This window comes from Hemitrygon akajei, chromosome 29, assembly GCF_048418815.1.
Source record: "Hemitrygon akajei chromosome 29, sHemAka1.3, whole genome shotgun sequence".
Taxonomy (NCBI): domain Eukaryota; kingdom Metazoa; phylum Chordata; class Chondrichthyes; order Myliobatiformes; family Dasyatidae; genus Hemitrygon; species Hemitrygon akajei.
Window position 1 is genome coordinate 46,478,336 of NC_133152.1, and position 21,105 is coordinate 46,499,440.

A 21,105-nucleotide genomic window follows, 5' to 3' on the forward strand; every position below is an offset into this window, starting at 1 on the left:
CCTATCAATCTTCACTTTGAATATAGCCAATGACTTGGCCTCCATAGCTATCTGTGGCAATGAATTCCAAAGATTCACCACCCTCTGGCTAAAGAAATTCCTCCTCATCCCTATTCTAATGGAATGTCCTTCTATTCTGAGAATGTACCTTCTGGTTCTAGACTCTTCCACTGTAAGAAATATCGTCTCCACATTCACTCTATCTAAGCAAAGTTATCCTTTAAAAGGTTTTTCCTATATGGTTTAGTGGATATAGAGTAATAGGATACTACAGCACAGAAACAGGTCCTTCCGCCCATCTATTAATCTGCCTAGTCCCGTCGACCTTCACCCAATCCATAGCCCTCCATACCCTCCCATCCATGCACCTACCCAAACTTTGCTTAAGTGTTGAAATCAAACCACATCCACTGGCAGTTCGTTCCACTCTCACCACCCTCTGAGGAATAAGTTCCTCTTAAACACTTCACCTTTCACCCTTAAACCATGACCTCTAGTTGTAGTCTCAACCAAACTCAGTGGGAAAAGCCTGCTTGCATTTACCCTCATAATTCTGCATACCTCTAACAAATCTCCCTCATTCTCCTACACTCTAGGGAACAAAGTCCTAGCCTATTCAACTTTTCCTTATAACTCGGGTACTAAAGTCCTGGCAACATTGTTGTACATTCTCTCTGTACTCTTTCAATCTGACTGATATCTTTCCGGTAGGTAGTTGACCAGAACTGCACACACGATACTCCAAATCAGGTCTCACCACAATCCCTACTCCTGTACTCAATACTCTGATTTATGAAGGTTTTCAAGTAAAAGTTGACCTTTAGTGCCAGAGATATTTCTTGAAATTTGCTTAGAAGGGCAGCCAGTTATTCTTTTGGCTTCATGAACCCCCAGTTTAAAATCAGAAAACACCCTACCATGCTACTCACGTCTATTTCCTCGCACAGCGTATGCCAGCTTGATATCAGGACAGAACTTCCCCATCTGCTCAATCACTTGTCCGGTCTGTAAGGCCAGCTCATATGTTGGAGAGAGGCATAAACACTGGGGGGGGGGGGGGGGGTAAAAAAATCAACACCTCATCAAGGGCTGTAACATAGAGAAACAGTAATGAACCGTGCATCTTGAATTGGACAGTCACAGCAGCACAGCCTCCTGGGCCCACACCATTAGCACAATACTTTCAATCCCATCGCTGTCTGTAAGGAGTTTATACGTTTGTTTGTCCCGTCAGTGAGTGGGTTTCCTCCCCATGCCAAGACACAAGGATTAGGATCAGGAAATTTTGGACATGTAATGTTGGTACCAGCAGTGTGGCAACACTTGTGGGCTGCCTCCATCACATCCTCGGAATGCACTGTTGTTGACAAAAACGATGCATTTCGCTGTACAGGTGATAGATAAAGCTAATTTATCTTAATTTTATTGTCAGAGACTGTGCTTAAACAGAAATTAAACCAGTTAAGACAAAGATGTGTACCAGACAATGGACCATAAGAGAAGGAAGCTTAATAAGAATTCCTCATACATGAAGCAAACTGAAGAAAACTGAAGAGACACACTTGCCACTGAGCTCAGGACATCACCATAAAACATAGGAGCAGCAAAATTAGGCCATTTAGCCCATCAAGTATGCTCCGCCATTTTCCCTTTCAAACCCATTCTCCTGCCTTCTCCTGTCACCCTTACCAATCAAGAACCTATCAACCTCCACTTTAAATGACTACAGCCACCTGTGGCAAAGAATTCCACAGATTCGCCATCCTCTGGCTAAAAGCATTCCTCATTTCTGTTCCTAAGGGAGGCTGTGCCCTCTGGTCATAGACTCTCCCACTATAGGAAACCTCATTTCCACATCCACTATATCTAAGCTCTTGAATTTTCAGTAGGTTTCAATGAGATCCCCCCACCAATTCCACTAAACCCCAGAGCGATAAAATGCTCTTTGTACATTAACCCTTTCGCTCCTGGGATTATTCTCCTCTCTGGACCCTCTCCAATGCCAGCACACCCTGTCTTAGATATGGGGCCCAGAACTACTCACAATACTCCAAACGTGATCTGACCAATGCCTCAGAAAGCACTATATCTTTGCTTTTATTTGTTAGTCCTCTAGAAATTGCACCGTCCTTCCTCATCTCTGACTCAACCTACAAGTTCATTTTCAGGAAATCCTGCACGAGAACTTCCTCTGAACTGTGAATTTGCTCCCCATTTAGAAAATTATTTCCACCTTCATTCCATCAACCAAAGTAAACTCAAGGTTACATGGCTGCTCAAAGTGACATACAAATACCTGGATAATAAATTTAGTTTGATTTTGTGTTTATCAATGCTCACAACAAAACAGACAGAATCCAGGAAAAACCAAACAAACCACTTAATAGTAAAGAAAAAGTTTTGAATATGATCAGCACCGTTCATGATTTCAGGATATTGTGTCGAACAAAGAGCTTCACAACAAATTCATGTAAAGCAAGCTCCCACAAACAGCAGTTTGCTCAGATTCAGGTTCAAGGGTATTTATCACATGTGCAGTGAAATGTGTCATTTGCATTAACAACCAACATGCTGTGCTGGGGGCGGCCCACAAGTGTCACCACACACTCCAGCACCAACACAATATGTCCACAATGCTCAGCTGAACACAGCAAACAACAACAAAAAAAACAGTACTGGTTGTGTATTTAATATTTCAATAATATTTGAGTATTCTTAGTATTGTGTGCGTGTGTGTGCGCACATACATACATATATATAGTTTGACTAAACACTATGTAAGTAACTCATTGAGGTTTATAAGTATAAATACTTGAACTGCAGATGTCATCACACTACCATGTGATATGTGTGGGCCTCACTTAAAGTAAGCACGAAATTAGACCTGTATTCCCAGAATCCTTTCAATTAGTTTAATGTTTTGAAATTACAAAACGTAAGAGTCCTGATAAAGGGCCTCAACGCAAAACATCAGATGTTGGAAATCCGCAGCAACACATACAAAATGCTGGAGAAACTCAGCAGGTCAGGCAGCATCGATGAAGAGGGATAAACAGTTGACGTTTCAGGCCAAGATCCCTTCATCAGGACAAGAACAGATAAGAATAGTTACAAATAAGGCTTCAAGTAACCACAGGCTGATGGTTGAGCAGAAATATCATAGTCAGCATGGATGAGATGGGCCAAAGAGCCTGTTCCCTGGAATTTGTCTGTACAACTAGATTCAAGATAATTTAATGTCATTTCCAGTGCACAAGTGTAACGGAGAATGAAATAATTGTTACTCCATATCTGATGCAGCACAAAAAAAAAGAACACAATAATAATAAAAAACAATAAATATAAATCCGTAAAATAGCTTATATGCATAGATTATTTGTATACCCTGTTACGAATGTGCCACAGCTCTGAGGGGCCGAAGGGTGCGGGGTAGCCCCCTCCTTTGTGAGAATCGCAAGATCACTATTAAGTCAGTTCAGGGGACACAGGAAATGAGAGAAAGACATGCAGAATCCACAAAAGGGTTGGAATGTGTCCTGGCCTCCAAAAGGCGGACCCATTGATACCGGCTATTGTCTCTTGGAGACGGACTTGTGTATTGCATCCTGTACTATGCATCAAAGCCCCAGGCAATGAACCAAGGGGGAGGTTGGTGGAGGGATTGCATCATCCCAACCTGATTGACAACTGAGACCCTGTGAGTCAGGATAAAAAGAGGGTCTGTGGGAACAGCCCCTCAGACGCACCAGAAGAAATGCTAGCGATCCCATAATAGCGAAAGCCGGTGGAAGGCCACCTGCGTCCGTTTCCATTTACCCGGAATCGGTGGCCTTTGCCACGGAAAAACGGTTTTCAGCTAATAACGGGGAATTCAACTCCCAACGACTCTCGAAGGATGGACATCATAAAAGGAATGGGCAAGTTTTAACCCGTCTCTCTCTCCAACCAAAGGCTGCAGCCTACAGCTTGACTGAACTAAAGTGACTTTTATATTTCCATCGGACAATACATTATCCCCTAGACAACGATAGAGCTATTTCTTATTATTATTATACCCGCGCTTTTAGATTTAGTATTGACGACGTATATTATATGTATGTTTGCATTGACATTATTTTTGTGTATTTCTATCAATAAATACTGTTAAAAATAGTACCATCAGACTTCAACGGACCTCTCTATCTTTGCTGGTAAGTGACCCAGTTACGGGGTGCGTAACAACCCATAAAATGATGTGTCTGTACATAAGGTGACTCTGACAGGAAATTATAAAGTAGTGGTGGCTATGGCTCGAAAAGGAAGGAGTTAAATGGCTGCCTCCTGTTCATGGGTTGTTAATCACAGGTTGCCTAGGTGCCAGTTTACATTTATGTCTCATTGGCATCAGTCCACATGGGAAGAAAACATAACAGTTCTTCCCACTGTGGAACTAATCTGACAGACAAGGTGACACGGTAGTGTAGCGGTAAGTGCAACGCTTTCCAGCAGCTACCTGTAAGATCTGAGTTTGATTCCTGCCGCTGCCTGTAAGGAGTTTATATATTCTCCCCATGACGGGCGGGTTTCCTCCGAGTGCTCTGGTTCCCTCCCACGAAGACGTATGGTTAGGGTTCGTGAATTTGGGCAAACTATGTTGGCACCAGAAGTGTGGCAACACTTGCAAGCTGCCCAGCCCCATCTTCGTTGATTTGATACAAATCGACACATTTCACTAAATGTTTTGACGTACATGTGATAAATAAAGCTAACCCGTGAAAACAGAGCAAACAAAACTAGCTTCTCCCGTTACACATAAAGAAATGTGGATGACTGAAGTGGTGCTAATTGGTGCTAATTCCGACATTGGTACAGTGGTGCTAGAAAGTTTGTGAACCCTGTAGAATGTTCTCTAGCTCTGCATAAGTATGACCTAAAATGTGATCAGATCTTCACGCAAGTCCTAAAACTAGGTAGAGAACCCAATTAAATAAATAACACAATAAAACATTATGTTGGCAGCCTATGCCCAGTAGGGGTGATGGGCTTAATACAGGACAAATAATGCACTGTTGTACCTGTGGATGTCTTTGTGTAAGATCCACGCGACTGAGCATAGCCAGGACAAAGGCCGCTGTCTTCCCAGTACCCGACTGAGACTGCGCAATCAGATTCTGTGGGCTGCAGAGAGAACGTGAACACAAGGAGTTCATATCACAAAGAAATCAGGAGGTTGCCTGCATTAGAGGGAATGTGTAGTAACGAGAGGTTGGACAAACTTGGGTTTTCTCTGGAGCAGCAGAGGCTGAGGGGAGATCTAATAGACATTTATAAGATTATGAGAGACATAGACAGACAGTATCTTTTTCCCAGGGTTGACATGTCTAATACCAGAGGTCATGCATTTAAAGTGAGAGGAGTAATTTCAAAGGAGATGGAAGGGGCGGTTTTTTTTTAAACAGAGTGTGGCGAGTGCCTGAAATGCACTGCCTGGGACGGTGATAGAGTCCGACACATTAGAGATTTTTAATGTATGTTTACGTAGGCATTGAATATGAGAGAAATGGAAGAATATGGACATTGTGTAAGTAGAAGGGATGTTGCTGGCCATTTGATTACTAATTTAATTGGTCTCTTCCTGTGCTATACTGTTCTATATACATCAGGTAAAATAAGTAATCGTATTTGAAATGATCAGCTGCACATTATAACACGATTTAACATTAGTGGAATAAACATACGGCTCTGCAAGCATCATGGGTAATGCTGTCTCCTGGATCTTTGAAGGTCTGTTAAATCCCATTCCATATACACCTTGCAGAAGTTCCTTCTTCCTATAATGAGAGAAAACAAAAACAGACCATAAGACACAGGAGCAAAATTAGGCCATTCCATCATGGCTAACTAATTATCCATCTTAACCACGTTGTCCTGCCTTCTCCCTGTAACCTTTGATGCCCTGACTAATCAATAATCTATCAACCTATTCTTTAAATATATCCAATGACTTGGCCTCCAGAGCCATCTGTGGTAATCGATTCCACAGATTCATCATCCACTGGCTAAAGAAATTCCTCCTCATCCCTGTTCTAGATGGACATCCCTCAATTCTGAGGCCATGCCCTCTGGTCCTAGGCTCAGCCACTATAAGAAACAGTTGGTCCACATCCACTCTATCAAGGCCTTTCAATATTTGACATGTTTCAATAAGATCCGCATTTGTTCTTCCAGACTCAAAGCCGTCAAATGCTCCTCATACATTAAACCTTTCATTTCCAAGATCACTCTCCCGAACCTCCTCTGGACCTTCTCAAAATGCCAGCATATCTCTGTGGCCCAAAACTGCTCACAATCACCCATGTGGTCAAACCAATACCTGATCAAGCCTCAGCAAAACATCCTAGTCAACTCTAAAACATCCTCACAAAAAAATTTCTATTACTCACTTTCTCTTTTAATTAAACTAGCTGCTATTCCTGGTACCTGCTGGAAAATGAATCTCAGCGTTGTATATGGTGACATACACTCAGTGGCAACTTTATTAGCTACATAGACATAACTAATAGACACATGGCCACTAAGTGGATATTCATGGTCTGCTGCTGTAGCCCACACACTTCCAGGTTTGAATGTTGTGCATTCAGAGTTGCTCTTCTACACACCATTTTAATGTTGCTTTCATGTCAGCTGGAACCAGTCTGGCCATTCTCCTCCGACCTCTCTCATTAACAAAGTGTTTTCATTCACTCACTGTAAACTCTAGAGACTGTTGTGTATGAAAATCCCAGATCAGCAGTTTCTGAGATACTCAAACCACGTCATCTGGAACCAACAAACATCCCATCGTCAGTCACTAAAATCACATTTCTTCCCCATTCTGATGTTTGGTGTCAACAACAACTGAACCTCTTAACCATGCCTGCATGCTTTCGTGCAATGAGTGGCTGATTAGATATTTGCAATAACAAGCAGGAACACAGGAGTACCTAATAATGTAGCCACTGAGTGCATACATACTTTGATAGCAAAATTACTTTGAACTCAATTTTCCTTCCTTTGTGGAAATATTACTCTCACCTCATCTCTCTGCATTCCCAATCTACAGGGCAGACATGCTGGATTATCCCCACGCTGTTAATGCAAGCTGATCAGGGAACAGTGCACAGACAATTCTGTAATTTATTTCCAATTTACAGATTTAATTAGGTTGACTATCAAGCGTGCACGCTGGTTATTATTCAAAATATCACACAAGACAGCTTTCCTAAAAAATGTGGAAACATCTTCAAAGTTCCTTCTGTGGCAAAAACGCAATGTCTCACCACGCTGAAATTAATTTGCCAATTATAAACCTACTCTGTGAGATTATTACACAACAAATACGCCAACATGTCAAGTTAAATGTCAGAGCCACCTAATTTAATGAAGAGCTTTCTCATGGCTTGTCACTTTTTATTTGTGTTTATTTATTTATTGACCGATTGACCATAGAACCTTCTTCCAGCTGACTTCAGAGTCTCCCACATGCCTTCTGGCAAACTCTAGCTGAGATTTCATGTGAGTTTTTTCAACAGTGGCTTTCTCTTTGCCCCTCTCCAATAAAGTGTGACTTGTGAAGCACCCGGGCAACAGTTGTTTGCGCAGTCTCTCCCATCTCAGCCACTGAAGCTTGTAACTCCTCCAGAGATGTCATAGGGTGGCCTCCCTCACTCGCCCCCTTCTTGCACGGTCACAGTTTTTGAGGACAGCCTGCTCTAGGCAGATTTACAGCTGTGTCATATTCTTTCCATTTCTTGATGATTGACTTAACTGTACACCAAGGGATATTCAGTGACTTGGAAATTTTCTTGTATCCATCTCCTGACTTGTGCTTTTCAATAATCTTTTTGTGGAGTTGCTTGAAGTGTGCTTTTGTCTTTGTGGTGTAGTTTTTGCCAGGATACTGACTCACCAGCAGTTGGACCTTACAGATATAGGTGTATTTTTACTACAATCAATTCAAACACCTTGACTGCACACAGGTCTCCAAAACCAGATCTCCATTTAACTAATTATGTGACTTCCAAAACCAACTGGTTGCACCAGTGATGATTTGGTGAGTCATATTAAAAGGGATGAATGCTTATGCAATCAATTATTTTGTGTTCCATATTTGTAATTAATTTAGATTACTTTGTAGAGATCTGTTTTCACTTTGCTGTTGACCAGAGTCAAAAAAGCCAAATTAAATTCACTGTGATTCAATGTTGTCAAACAATAAAACATGAAAACTTCCAAAAGGGGGGGGGGGGGGGGGGGGAATAATTTTTATAGGCACTGTATATAGCTAGAGTGCCTAAGACTTTTGCACAGTACTATATTTGTCAACGTGGAGCAAAGAGTGAGTTTTTAAATCTGCCAGGAGCAAAGGATGTTGGGAACCGAGTGAGGGGAGCCAAGGGCTAGGGTTGGCGCGAGTGCACACACACCCAACCCTGAAACACTAGGCAAAGCAATTTGTTTCCAAATCATTACAGAATGTCTCTCTGGTGCTTCCTACTCCCTCCCCGTCCCTTCCCCTTTTCCAAACCATGATTCCCCTCTCCCCGCCACCTTCCCACTCTCAGTCCACAATAGAGACCCATATCAGAATCGGGTTTATCATCACCCACGCATGGTATGAAATTTGTTTTTGTTGCAGCAGCAGTACAGTGCAATACATAAAATTACTACAGTACTGTACAAAAGCTATAGATATATGCACCCAAGCCTTTTGCACAGTACATATAAACTATCTTAACTATTTACATTTACTGATTTTTCTCAAAGTTCAAAGTAAAATTTATCAGAGCACAAACATGCCACCACATACAACTGAGATTCTTCTTCTGTGGGCATACTTAGCAAATCTATAGAACAGTAACTGTAAACAGGATGAAATGCAAATGCAGATACAAATAAATAACAAGCATGAAATAACAAAATAAAAGAGTCCTTAAATGAGTGTAGTTGTCCTCTTTTGTTCAACAGACTAATGGTTAAGGGGTAGTAACTGTTCTTGAGCCTGGTGTTGAGAGTCCTGAGGATCTTTGATGATTGATGCTGCTTTTCTTTGGCAACATTTCATGTAGATGTGCTCAATGGTTGGGAGGGTTTTACCCCTGATGTACTGGGCCATAACCACTACCTTTTGTAGGATTATCCACCCAAAGGCATTGGTGATGCCATACCAGGCCGTAATGCAGCCAGTCAGCACACTTTCCACCACACATCGAGAGAAGCTTTCCAAGGTTTTTGATTTCATGCCTAATCAAGGAGGTAGATGCGCTGTTGTGCTTTCTTCACAATTATATTTATATGATGGGTCCAGGCCAGGTCCTCTGAGATAGTGACACTGAGGAATTTAAAGTTACTGACCCTCTCTACCTCTGATGATTACTGGCTCAAGGACTTCTGGTTTCTGTCTCCTGACGTCTACAATCAGTTCCTTGGTCTTACTGACATTGAATGAGAGGTTGTTGTTATTACACCACTCAGCCAAATTTTCAATCTCCCTCCTGCATGCTGATTCATCACCCCATCTGATACAGCCCACAACAGTGGTGTCATCAGCAAACTTGTAGATGGTGTGAGAGCTGTACTTAGCCACACAGTCATAGCTGTAAAGCGAGTAGAGCAGGGGGCCAAGTACACATTGCTGCGGTGCTCCTGTACTGATGAGGATTGTGGAGGAGATGTTTTTACCAATCCAAACTGACTGGGGTCTACAAGTGAGGAAATACAGAATCCAATTGCACAAGAGGGTTTTGAGTCCTAGGTTTTGAAGTTTACTGATTAGCTTTGAGGGGTTGCTGATGTTAAATGCCGAGCTGTAATTGATAAAGAGCATCCTAATGTATGCATCATTGCTGTTCAGATGTTGCAGGGTTGTGAGAAAACAACAAGATAGTATCTGCTATAGACCTGTTGCTTCAGTAAGCAAATTGGAGCAGATCCAAGTCGCCACTCAGACAGGAGCTGATATGCTTCAACACCGGCCTTTCAAAACACTTCATCACCGTGGATGTAGGTGCCCAAGACAATAGTCATTTAGACAGGTTACCATGCTCTCCTTGGGCACCAGTACGACTGGAACCTGCTTGAAGCTGGTGGGTACCAGACAGTGTCGGAGTGAGAGATTAAAGGTATCTGTGAACACACCAGCCAGTGTGTCCGCACATGGGCGTGCACTAGGGTTCCGCCCTGTTCCGGTGATCAAAGCGAGCACAGAAGGCATTGAGCTCATCTGGAAGCGAAACTCCACTGTCCCTTATGTCGGAAGATTTAACTTTTGTAGGAGGTTATGGCATTCAAATCCTACCACAACTGTCGAGCATCCCTCATTGGTTCCAGTCTAATCCAGAATCCCCATTTCGCCCGTGAGATGGCTTTCCAGAAATCATACCTGCACCTCTTCAACATTTTTGATCTCCAAACTTGAATGTCTCTGATCTGGTTCTCAGCAGATTTCAGATTTCCTTGTTCATCCAGGGCTTGTGATTGGGGAAATCCTTGAATGATTTTGTGGGGACACACTCATCCACAGCTATATTAATAGTCTGTAACAACCCTGGTGCAGAAGGTTTGAACACAGCCTAGTCCACTGACTCAAGGCAATCCTGTAACTGTTCCTCTGGCTCCCGCGACCACCTCTCTGAAGTCTTATTCTTTAAGGTCTGTCTGTATGCAGGTAGCAGATGTACGGCCAGATGAACCGACTTGCCAAAATGCGGTCTCAGGAAGGAACGAAAGGCACTACTTGTAGTGTAGCAGTGGTCCAGTGTGTTGGGACCTCTGGTGCAAAAGGTTACCTGCTGGTGATAACTGGGCAGGGTTTTCTTCAAACAGGCCTGATTAAAGTCATCAACTAAAATTTAAAATGTATCAGGCCGAGCTGTTTCTTGTTTACAGACAACATAGTGCAGTTTTGCGAATATTTACTTATAACCAGTTGCTGATGGTATGTTAGCTGCAGTAATTATTATTGTGATATATATCTTATTGTGTTTTTTTGTGCAATATCCGATCGGGGTAACAACTCATTTGTTCTCCTTTACACTTATGTACAGGAAATGACATTTAACAATCCCATTTTACAAACTCTTATATCTTACACTGTGCTACTGTCACAAAACAAATTTCCTGGCGTATGGAATGAAGGAAACACAACTATACTGTTATCACACCCAGGAGAGAAATGATGGTCAACAGAAATGCCTTAGCCCAACGATCATGTAACTGCGATATTTCAAAATAGTCACAAAAGTGATGACTCATTCAAGACTGTTTATGTCTTTGATGGAGGCTGGACTGCTGCCAGTGACGCAATGGGCAGTTTTGACTACCCATTGTCGAGCCTGCCAGTCTGCCGTTATGTTAAAGGTGAGAAGACAAATGTAAGAAAAGTGCTGATTCAAGAATGAGGCAATGATGAGTAATACTCTGAAAACAGGGCCAGATTAATAACAGATCAAAGACAGTAAAAAAGCTTTTACTTGCCACATGTGCATCAAAACATACAGTGAAATAAATTGTTTGTGTCAACGACCGACACAGTCTGATGATGTGCTGGGGGCAGCCCGCAAGTAACTCCGGGTTTCCGTAGCATGTCAACAACTTACTAACCTTAACCTGTACATTTTTAGAACATGGGAGGAAACCAAAACACCGAGAGGAAACGGGGACAACGTACAAACCCCTTACAGACAACAGCGGGAATTGCTGGTGACGTTAAGCATTGTGCTAACGGCAATGTTACCGCACCACTTTTATCTTTGGAGAGTGGACAGTACGGTGTTAATTACACTTAAAGGATTAGATTAAGTTAGGGGTTCCCAACCTGGGTTCCACGGATCCCTTGCTTAATGGAATTGGGTCCAGGGTGTAAAGGTTGGAAATCCTGGTTTAAGTGTTTGTGTTTGGTCCTGCACTGAAACTCTGCCAGTTTTCTCTTGTCCCCTGGAAAGAGGGAGGAAGCATTTTTAAAGACCATGAAGCTGAAGCAAAGCAGGTTACTTGTTGGACACTGGCCAATGTTACACTGATGCGATAAAATCCAGGAGATGCCCCATTAAGGCACCTGGATATGTAGCTAGAGGCAGAGTCTATGCTGGCAAGTGAAACTTACGGACTTGGTCAACGGCACCATGGAAGCATGGCAGCTCACATAACACTATTACTGCTCAGGGCGGAGTTTAAACATCAATTCCGACATCACCTGTAATGAGTCTGTACGACCTTCCCGCAACTGCGTGGGTGTTCCCCGGTTCTCTCCTAAAGTCCAAGACATACTGCTTAGCAAGTTAATTGGTCATTGCAAACTGTTCCGTGATTAGGCTGGGGTGAAATCGGGAGTTACTGGGCGACGCTGCTCGAAGGGCCTATTCCATGCTGCGTCTCTAAATTAAAAAAATAAAATTTCCTATATTCATTGGTGAAATTTATGGTTTGACCAATAATGGATTGGGATGGTATGATATCATAATGGTTAGTGAAATGCTATTACAGCACCAGCAACCCAGGGAACTGGGTATATGTCACCCCCCCCCCAACACCCCGCTAATGCCAGCGAGACACTGCATGAGCTCCACAGCACCATCAGTGACTTTCAAACCAAACCCCTGCATGGGATCGCAGGTGATTTTAACCTCGCAAACCTAAAGACAACCCTGCCTAAATTCCACCAGAAGCCTGATTTTGCTACCAGAGGTGAAAATACACCTGACCTGCTTTACACAGACATACCAGCTGTCTATAAAGCAGTCCCTCGACCCCACATAATCTCAGATCACTTATCTGTGAAGTTAATTCCAGCAAACAGGTCTGAGCAGTTGTAAAGGTGGTGAAAACCTGGCCCAAGGGTGCATTCTCTGCACTGCAGCACTGCTCCAATAAATACAAACTTAAGAATGTTCAGGAAGGTTGTTACTAATGGCAAGCAAGTTAACATCGAGGAATATGTGGATTCTGCACAGTTCACTGTTAACTAAAGACTTCATTCCAAAGGACATTTTCTATAGAGCTGTGATCTACCTGCTTCTCATTTTAAGTTCATCGTCATTCAAATGCATGCATGTATACAGGTAAATGAAACAACCTTCAAGGACCAAGGTGTAAAACATATATATCACATACACAATAATAATAACAACAGATAATAAAATATATTCTGCAGATTTATGTTTACAGAGAGCATATACTATACAACATTTAACTAAATATACAACACAATAATGGTACTGGGACTGTATTAAATAATGTGTATGGGGTAATAGCAGGGTGTTCAGATGTCTCCTAGCCTTGGGGAAGAAGCTGTTATCCAGCCTAACATGCCTTGTTTGTATCCTGTGATTCCTTCTGCCTAACGGTTGTAAGTCAAAGAGATTGTAGGACAGATTGGAGGGGTCCTTGATGATGTGGAACATACCATGAACGCAGCCCTTCTGTAGTCTGCCCTAAATGGTGCAGTGGGGAGGGGGAAGCGGAGGGAAGAAGGACCCCGATGATTCGCTCAGCAGGCCTCACAATTGAATACACAATTCCCATATCAGAGTTTGAGATGCTCTTGATGGTGTTCCAGAAGAATGTGCTAAGAATGGGGGTGGGGAGTTTCCCTCACCTCAATCTCCTCAGGAAGTGGAGGAACTGCTGTGCTTTCTTGACCACAGAGGTGGTATAGAGGGACCAGGTGAGATCACCTGTGATGTGTACTCCAAGAAATTCAGTGTTCCTGACTCTCTCCAGGGAGAAACCGTTGATGTACAGTAGGGAGGAGCCAGCTACACCTTCCTGAACACAATCAATTTCAACATCAGATTTCACCCTACCCCCATCTTTAATCTGCTGCTCTTTCCCTTCTTTACAGTGGGGATAATCTCCCTCTACCGATTAAATGCTCCCTATAGCATCCATCTTAAATAACCTCTGAAAACCAAGATTAGTCACTTCGGGCAGATGGGGCTTGTCAGCTGTGGTTGGCAGTTCATCTAGGAGCAGGAAAACTCCAATCTCAAATTTCCGTTGCCTTGCGGCTATAATCACTCATGGGGAAGGCTCCCAAAGTAAATCCCGAGGAAAGATCAGGAGCTGGAGTCCCTACAGAGTTCAATACTGACTGTAAACATACACATTGCTGCTGGTGTCTCTGCATTCCTTTGGATTCAACAGCTGCATGGAGAGGGTGAGCCTGCTTCTAGGGAACAGTTTGCTCTCCATATCGTACTGTCCTGGCTTTCATATAGACAGCTGGAATGCAACAACCATGGCTAACCAGTGGAGGCCTCATTCCCTGCACATCACATCCAGCAGAGTTGTACTTCTAACTGAGTCATACGAACCAATAAACTAGGAGTTTACAGGTGTAACTCTGCCAGTTTGAAAAATTCTTTTGCAACAATTTGGAACCATCCAAGTTGTTCTGTAAAATGACTGCGCTTTTATGATTAGAGGAGCAAAATGCACTGGTTTGCATGAAGCTTGTATCAAGCCATTCATCAGAGTCCCACAGCTCTCTCACAGGCTGCACCTTTCACTATGAATGGCTGATGAAGCATCTTCAATGACATCAGAATCAGGCTTATCATATGTCATGAAATTTGTTTTGTGCGTTAGTACAGTGCAGTGCATAAAATATACTATAAATTACAATAAAAAATAAAAACATTATACAAGTAGTGCAAAGAGAGGAAAAAATACTAAAGTAATGTTCATGGGTTTACTTCACAATCAGAAATCTGATGGCAGAGGGGAAGCTGTTCAAAAAAATTTGAGTGTGGGTCTTCAAGCTTCTGTACTTCCTCCTTGATGGTAGAAATGAGAAGAGGGCCCCTAATGATGATGCCTTTTTGAAGCATTGCCTTTCGAAGATGTCCTCGATGCTGGCGAGGCTAGTGCCCATGATGGAGCTTGCTGAGTTTACAACCCTCTGCAGCTTTTCCCAATCCTGCAGAGTGGATCACCAGACAGTGATGCAACCAGTTAGAATGCTCTCCATGGTACAGCTGTAGACATTTGCTGGAATCTTTGATGACCCTACCAAATCTCCTCAAACTCCTAATGAAATATAGCATGCCTTCTTCATAAATGCATCGATATGTTGGGCCCAGGACAGTTCTTCAAAAATGCTGACACCAGGAACTTGAAACTGCTCACCCATTCCACTGCTGACCCCTTGATGAGGAAAGGTGGGTCTTCACTTGACCTCCATTTCTCGAAATCCTCAATCAATTATTTGGTCTTACAAACACTGAGTGCAAGGCTGTTGTGGCAACACCACTCACCAGGTCCTGTATATCTCCTGTATACCTCCTTGTCACCATCTGAAATTCTGCTGACAATGTTTAATTGTTTTAAGTGAGAAGTTCTTCTTAGCTGTAGATTAAATGTGACAAAGTGTGGGACTCTGGGACTAAAATCAACCAGAAGCACCAGGCACAAAAACCTTGAAAGCATAAAAGCATACAGTCATGGTCAAGACGTTCAGTTATTGTTCAGACCAAACATCAGAATGGAGAAGCAATGTGATCTAAGTGACTTTGACAGTGGAATGATTGTTGGCTCGAGACAGGGTGGTTTGAGTATCTCAGGAACTGATCTCCTGGGATTTTAGAAACATAGAAAACCTACAGCACAATACAGGCCCTTCGGCCCACAATGCTGTGCCGAACATGAACTTACATTAGAAATTACCTAGGGTTACCCATAGCCCTCTATTTTTCTAAGCTCCATGTACCTATCCAGGAGTCTCTTAAAAGACCCTATCATATCTGCCACCACCACCGTCGCCAGCAGCCCATTCCACGCACTCACCTCTCTCTGAGTAAAAAACTTACCCCGATATCTCCTCTGTACCTACTTCCAAACACCTTAAAACTGGGCCCTGAAGTTCATGTCGACAACTTCCATAGTTTCTGCACTCTAATATCCCTAGAGCTGTGGCAAAATCTTACTTTAAGTTAATTTATGTGAAGTGGGTATCACTAGCCAGACCAACATGTAATGCTTGTCTCTTTGCTGCCATGCATAATTCTCACAAGTTTACAGACAATGGTGCAAAAAACAAAATGAAACATCCAGTGAGTAGCAGATCGGCAGGAAAAAATTGCTTGTTAATGAGAGAGGTGAGAGGAGAATGGGGAGACTGGTTCCAGCTTACAGGAAGGCAACAGTAACTCAAATGACCACGTGTTACAACAGTGGTTTGCAGAACAGCATCTCTGAACACACAACACATCAAACCTTGAGTGGCTGGGCTACAGCAACAGAAGACCATGAACATACGCTCAGCAGTTACTTGTACATTGCGTTTTTTAGGATTGTTTTTATTTATATAGTACTATGCAAAAGTCACAGGCACATATACATAGCCAGGGTGCCTTAGACTTTCGTACAGTACTGCAGTTATTATGTATTGCACTGTAAACTAATTTCATGACATATGTGAATGCTGATGAACCTGATTCTGATCTGGGTCTCTATTGTGGACTGAGAGTGGGAAGGGGGCAGGGAGAGAGAAATCATGGGTAGGGAAAGGGAAGGGAGTGGGAAGCACCAGAGAGACATTCTGTAATGATCAATAAACCAATTGTTTGGAATCAAATGACCTTGCCTGGTGTCTCAGGGCTGGATGTGTTTGCACCCACACCACCCCTGCCCCTGGCACTCCTGCTCTTCCACCTGTCCCACACCCCTCCCACAATGCTCCACCCTCGCCATTCCTGGCATCCTTTGCTCCCGCCAGATTTACAAACTTGCACTCTACTCCACATTGATAAGCACGATACTGTGTAAAAGTTGGAGGCACACTATCTATATACATGTGCCTACGATGTTTGCGCAGTATTGCATTTATTGTACTTCTTTATGCTGCATCAGATCTGGAGTAACAATCATTTCATTCTCCTTTACACTTACGTACTGAAAAATGACTATGAACTATCATGAATATTGAATAAATTGTGTTGAATTTCAATCAGTGTGGTGAAAAAACAAACCATCTCAGCAAGCATTAAAAGGAGGCACAGTAAGTAGTTGTTTGGCTACACAAAGCTCGATCAAATTTATACTTTATCTCATTGACAGCAATGACAGGAACAGTAGCATAGAGGTAAAACTTACAAATGGAGCTCTTCAAATGACTTCACTGAGTAGAGTGGAGAATTTGGGTCTCTCTGCAGCACTTCCACCTGGTGTGACGACTGAACCAAGTTACTACGAATGAGTTTATTCAACAAGGACTGGGCAGCCTTGTCCTCTGTAAAAGCAGAAGTTAAAATGGTCACCAGATAGGAAACAGAGCACTACTTCAATAATACTCCCTTTAAAAGAAATGCTAAAAAATTGAAGTGTAGCTTTATTTATCAGACATACATCAAAAAATACAGTAAAATGCATGATCTGCGTCAATGACCAACACAACTTGCTAACACTTACATCTTTGGAACATGGAAAGATACAGGAGCACCCAGAGAAAACCCATCTGATTACGGGGAGAACGGATACACATTTCTTACAAACAGCTTTCAAACCTAATCTACTGATCACTAGGTGATGGCCACAAGTCTGGCTGTGAAAGGAGGAGGGGTGCGCATGGGGCTAGCAATCCCCATCCCATAAAAACACAGAGCCACAGAAACGGCAACAGAAGCTCCAAAGACCTCATGCCTAGGAGAGGAAGATGGGCTACACCTGGAGACAACGTGAAAGACTGGCCCAGCACAGAGGACAATTGTGAGCTGCTGTTGGTGGTCTATGTTCCAGCAGGGGTGATAGGCTTAAGAAGTTCACCTGATCACTAGTGCAAACGTCTTAGGCACTTATTTAAGACTTTGGCACAGAACTATAGCAATTTTATGTATTGCACTGTACTGCTGTCGCAAAACAAAAAATTGTGACATATGTGAATGCTGATGAACTTGATTCTGATATGGGTCTCTATTGTGGACTGAGAGTGGGAAGGGGACAGGGAGAGAGGAGGGAACAAGAAGCACCATAGAGACATTCAGTAATGATCAATAAACCAATTAGAAACATAGAAACCCTACAGCACAATACAGGCACTACGGCCCACAAAGCTGTGCCAAACATGTCCTTACCATTGAAATTACCTAGGGTTACCCATAGCCCTCTATTTTTCTGAGCTCCATGTACCTGTCTAGGAGTCTCTTAAAAGATCCTATTTTATCCACCTCCACCACTGTCACCAGCAGCCCATTCCACGCACTCACCACTCTCTGCGTAAAAAATTTACCCCTGACATCTCCTCTGTACCTACTTCCAGCAGCTCAAAGCTGTGCCCTCTCGTGCTAGCCATTTCAGCCCTGGGAAAAAGCCCCTTACTATCCACACGATCAATGCCTCTCATCATCTTATACACCTCTATCGGGTCACCTCTCATCCTCTGTCACTCCAAGGAGAAAAGGCCGCGTTCACTCAACCTTTTCTCATAAGGCATGCTCCCCAATCCAGGCAACATCCTTGTAAATCTCCTCTGCACCCTTTCTATAGTTTCCACATCCTTCCTGTAGTAAGGTGACCAGAACTGAGCACAGTACTTCAGGTGGGGTCTGACCAGGGTCCTATATAGCTGTAATACCTGTTGGCTCTTAAACTCAATCCCACGGTTGATGAAGGCCAATGCACCGTATGCCTTCTTAACCACACAGTCAACCTGTGCAGCAGCTTTAAATGTCCTATGGACTCGGACCCCAAGATCCCTCTGATCCTCCACACTGCCAAGAGTCTTACCATTAATACTATATTCTGCCATCATATTTGACCTTCCAAAATGAACCACCTCACACTAGTTTAAACTCTCCTCAATAGCCTTAGCAAATCTCCCTGCCAGGATTTAAGTGCAACCCATCCTTTTTGTACATTGTTAATTCCAATTATTTGCAATCAAATTACTTTGCCTGGTGTGTCAGGGCTGGATGTGTGTATACAGGCACCACACCCATCCCTGGCACTCCTTATCTACCACATACCCCACACCCCTCCAGCAGTGTTCCATCCTTGCATTCCTAACATCCTTTGTTCCCGTCAGATTAACAAATTCACTCTCCGCTCCACATTGACAAATACAGTACTGTGCAAAAGTCTTGACCATCCCAGATATATAATAATGTGCCCAAGACTGTTGCACAGGACTGTACTAAATGTTGGAGGTTGGCCTGGACGATGAACAAGATAAATCACAATACTGCACTTAAAAACCAAACAGCATGTGTCTCTTTTCACTCACCTGTCAGAACATTTGGTTTAAACGTACTTAGATTAGTATAAAATGTAAAATTTGCACGTTTAAAATACCTCTGTCATCTTCATCTGGCTTGGCGTTCTCACTATCACCACTCTTGTCTGGTTTATTGGCTTTGTCCACTTTATCTGAACGATCTTGCTTTACGACTGCTAAAATAGAATTATTGAATAAAATGAAAGCAAAACCTTCCCAGAACATAAACATAATTCAATTATTGTGCATGGCTGGTTCCATGGTATTCTGACAATCTTAGTGCATTGATTGAGGACAAGAAGGGGAAGTTGGTCGAGCACAAAGCAGTGTGGGTCAGCAGTGGAAAGGGTGATAAGTTTCAAATTCCTGGATGTCAACATCTCAGAGGACCTACCCTGGGCCCAACACACTGATGCAATCACAAAGTAGGCATGCCTGTGGCTACATTTCATTCAGTGTTTAAGGAGAATTGGTACAAGATCATAAGATACAGGAGCAGAATCAGGCCATTTGGCCCATCAAGTCTGCTCTACCACTTCATCATGGCTGATCCAATTTTCCACTCAGTCCCAATCTTCTGCCTTCTACCCATATCCCTTCATGCCTTGACTGATCAAGAATCTATCAACCTCTGCCTTAAATATACATAAAGATTTAGCCTGTCCAGCTGCCTGTGGCAAGAATTTCCACAGATTCACCTCTCCCTGGCTAAAGAAATTCTTCCTCATCTCCATTCTAAAAAGATGCACTTTTCTTCCGAGGCTGTGTCCTCTGGTCTTAGACTCTTCCACTACAGGAAACATCCTCTCCACATCCACTCTATCAAGGCCTTTCACCAATCGATAGGTTTCAATGAGGTCACCCCTCACTCTTTTGTACTCTAGTGAATACAGGCCCAGAGCCATCAAATACTCTTCACATGACAAGCCATTTAATCCTGGAATCATTTTCGTGAACTTTTTAAACTCTCTCGAATTTCTGCACATCCCTTCTGCAATAAGGGGTCCAAAACTGCTCACAATACTCCAAGTGAGGCCTCACCAGTGCTTTATAAAGTCTCAACATTACTACCTTGCTTTTATATTCTAGTCCTCTTGAAATGGATGCTAACATCACATTTGCCTTCCTCACCAGTCTCAACCTGCAAATTAACCTTTAGGGAATCCTGCACAAGGACTCCCAAGTCCCTTTGTGCCTCAGTTTTTAGTATTTTCTCACCATTTAGAAAATAGTCACCTTTTCATTTCTTCTACCAAAGTGCATGGTCATACACTTCCCTACGCTGTATTCCATCTGCCACTCCTAATCTGCTGAAGTCCTTCTGCAGCCTCTCTACTTCCTCAAAAGTACCTGCCCCTCCACCTACCTTCATATCATCTGCAAAGTTTACAAGAAAGCCATCAATTCCATCATCCAAATCACGGACATACAACATAAAAATAATCAGTCACAACAGAGATCCCCGTGGAACACCACTAGTTACTGACAGCCAACCTGAAAAGGCTCCCTTTATTCCCATTCTTTGCTTTCTGCCCATCAGCCACTGCTTTATCCATGCTAAAGTCTTTGGTATGTCATGGAAGTCTCTTGGAAATTGCTTCAGATGTACGATGGACAGCATTCGGAGTGGTTGCATCGCCGCCTGGTATGGAGGGGCCAATGCGAGGATGGAAAAAAGCTGCAGAGTGCTGTAAACACAGCCATATCCACCATGGGCTCCAGCCTCTCTAGCATCGGGGACATTTTCAAAAGGCAATATGTCAAGGAGGAGAATTCATCATTAAGACCCCTCACCATCCGGTACTTGCCCTCTTCCCAATGCTGCCATCAGGAGGGAAGTACAGGAGCCTGAGGACACACACTCAATGATTTAGAAACAG

The 21,105-nt window shown here is 42.9% G+C and overlaps 1 protein-coding gene across 2 annotated transcripts in view; it reads right to left on the reverse strand.

Moving 5' to 3' along the window:
• ddx19a (DEAD-box helicase 19a) overlaps nt 1-21,105 on the reverse strand; it is a 46,565-nt gene that overhangs the window by 16,769 nt on the left and 8,691 nt on the right. The window contains exons 3-7 of one of the 2 annotated variants that reach the window (XM_073032336.1): nt 19,303-19,398; nt 17,110-17,245; nt 5,718-5,810; nt 5,055-5,157; nt 930-1,044 (exon numbers count right to left, since the gene is read on the reverse strand). In XM_073032336.1, the coding sequence (XP_072888437.1) occupies nt 930-1,044; nt 5,055-5,157; nt 5,718-5,810; nt 17,110-17,245; nt 19,303-19,398 (543 nt within the window). Of the gene's footprint in view, nt 1-929; nt 1,045-5,054; nt 5,158-5,717; nt 5,811-17,109; nt 17,246-19,302; nt 19,402-21,105 lie in introns of both variants that reach the window. The other variant, XM_073032335.1, reaches the window with a different exon arrangement.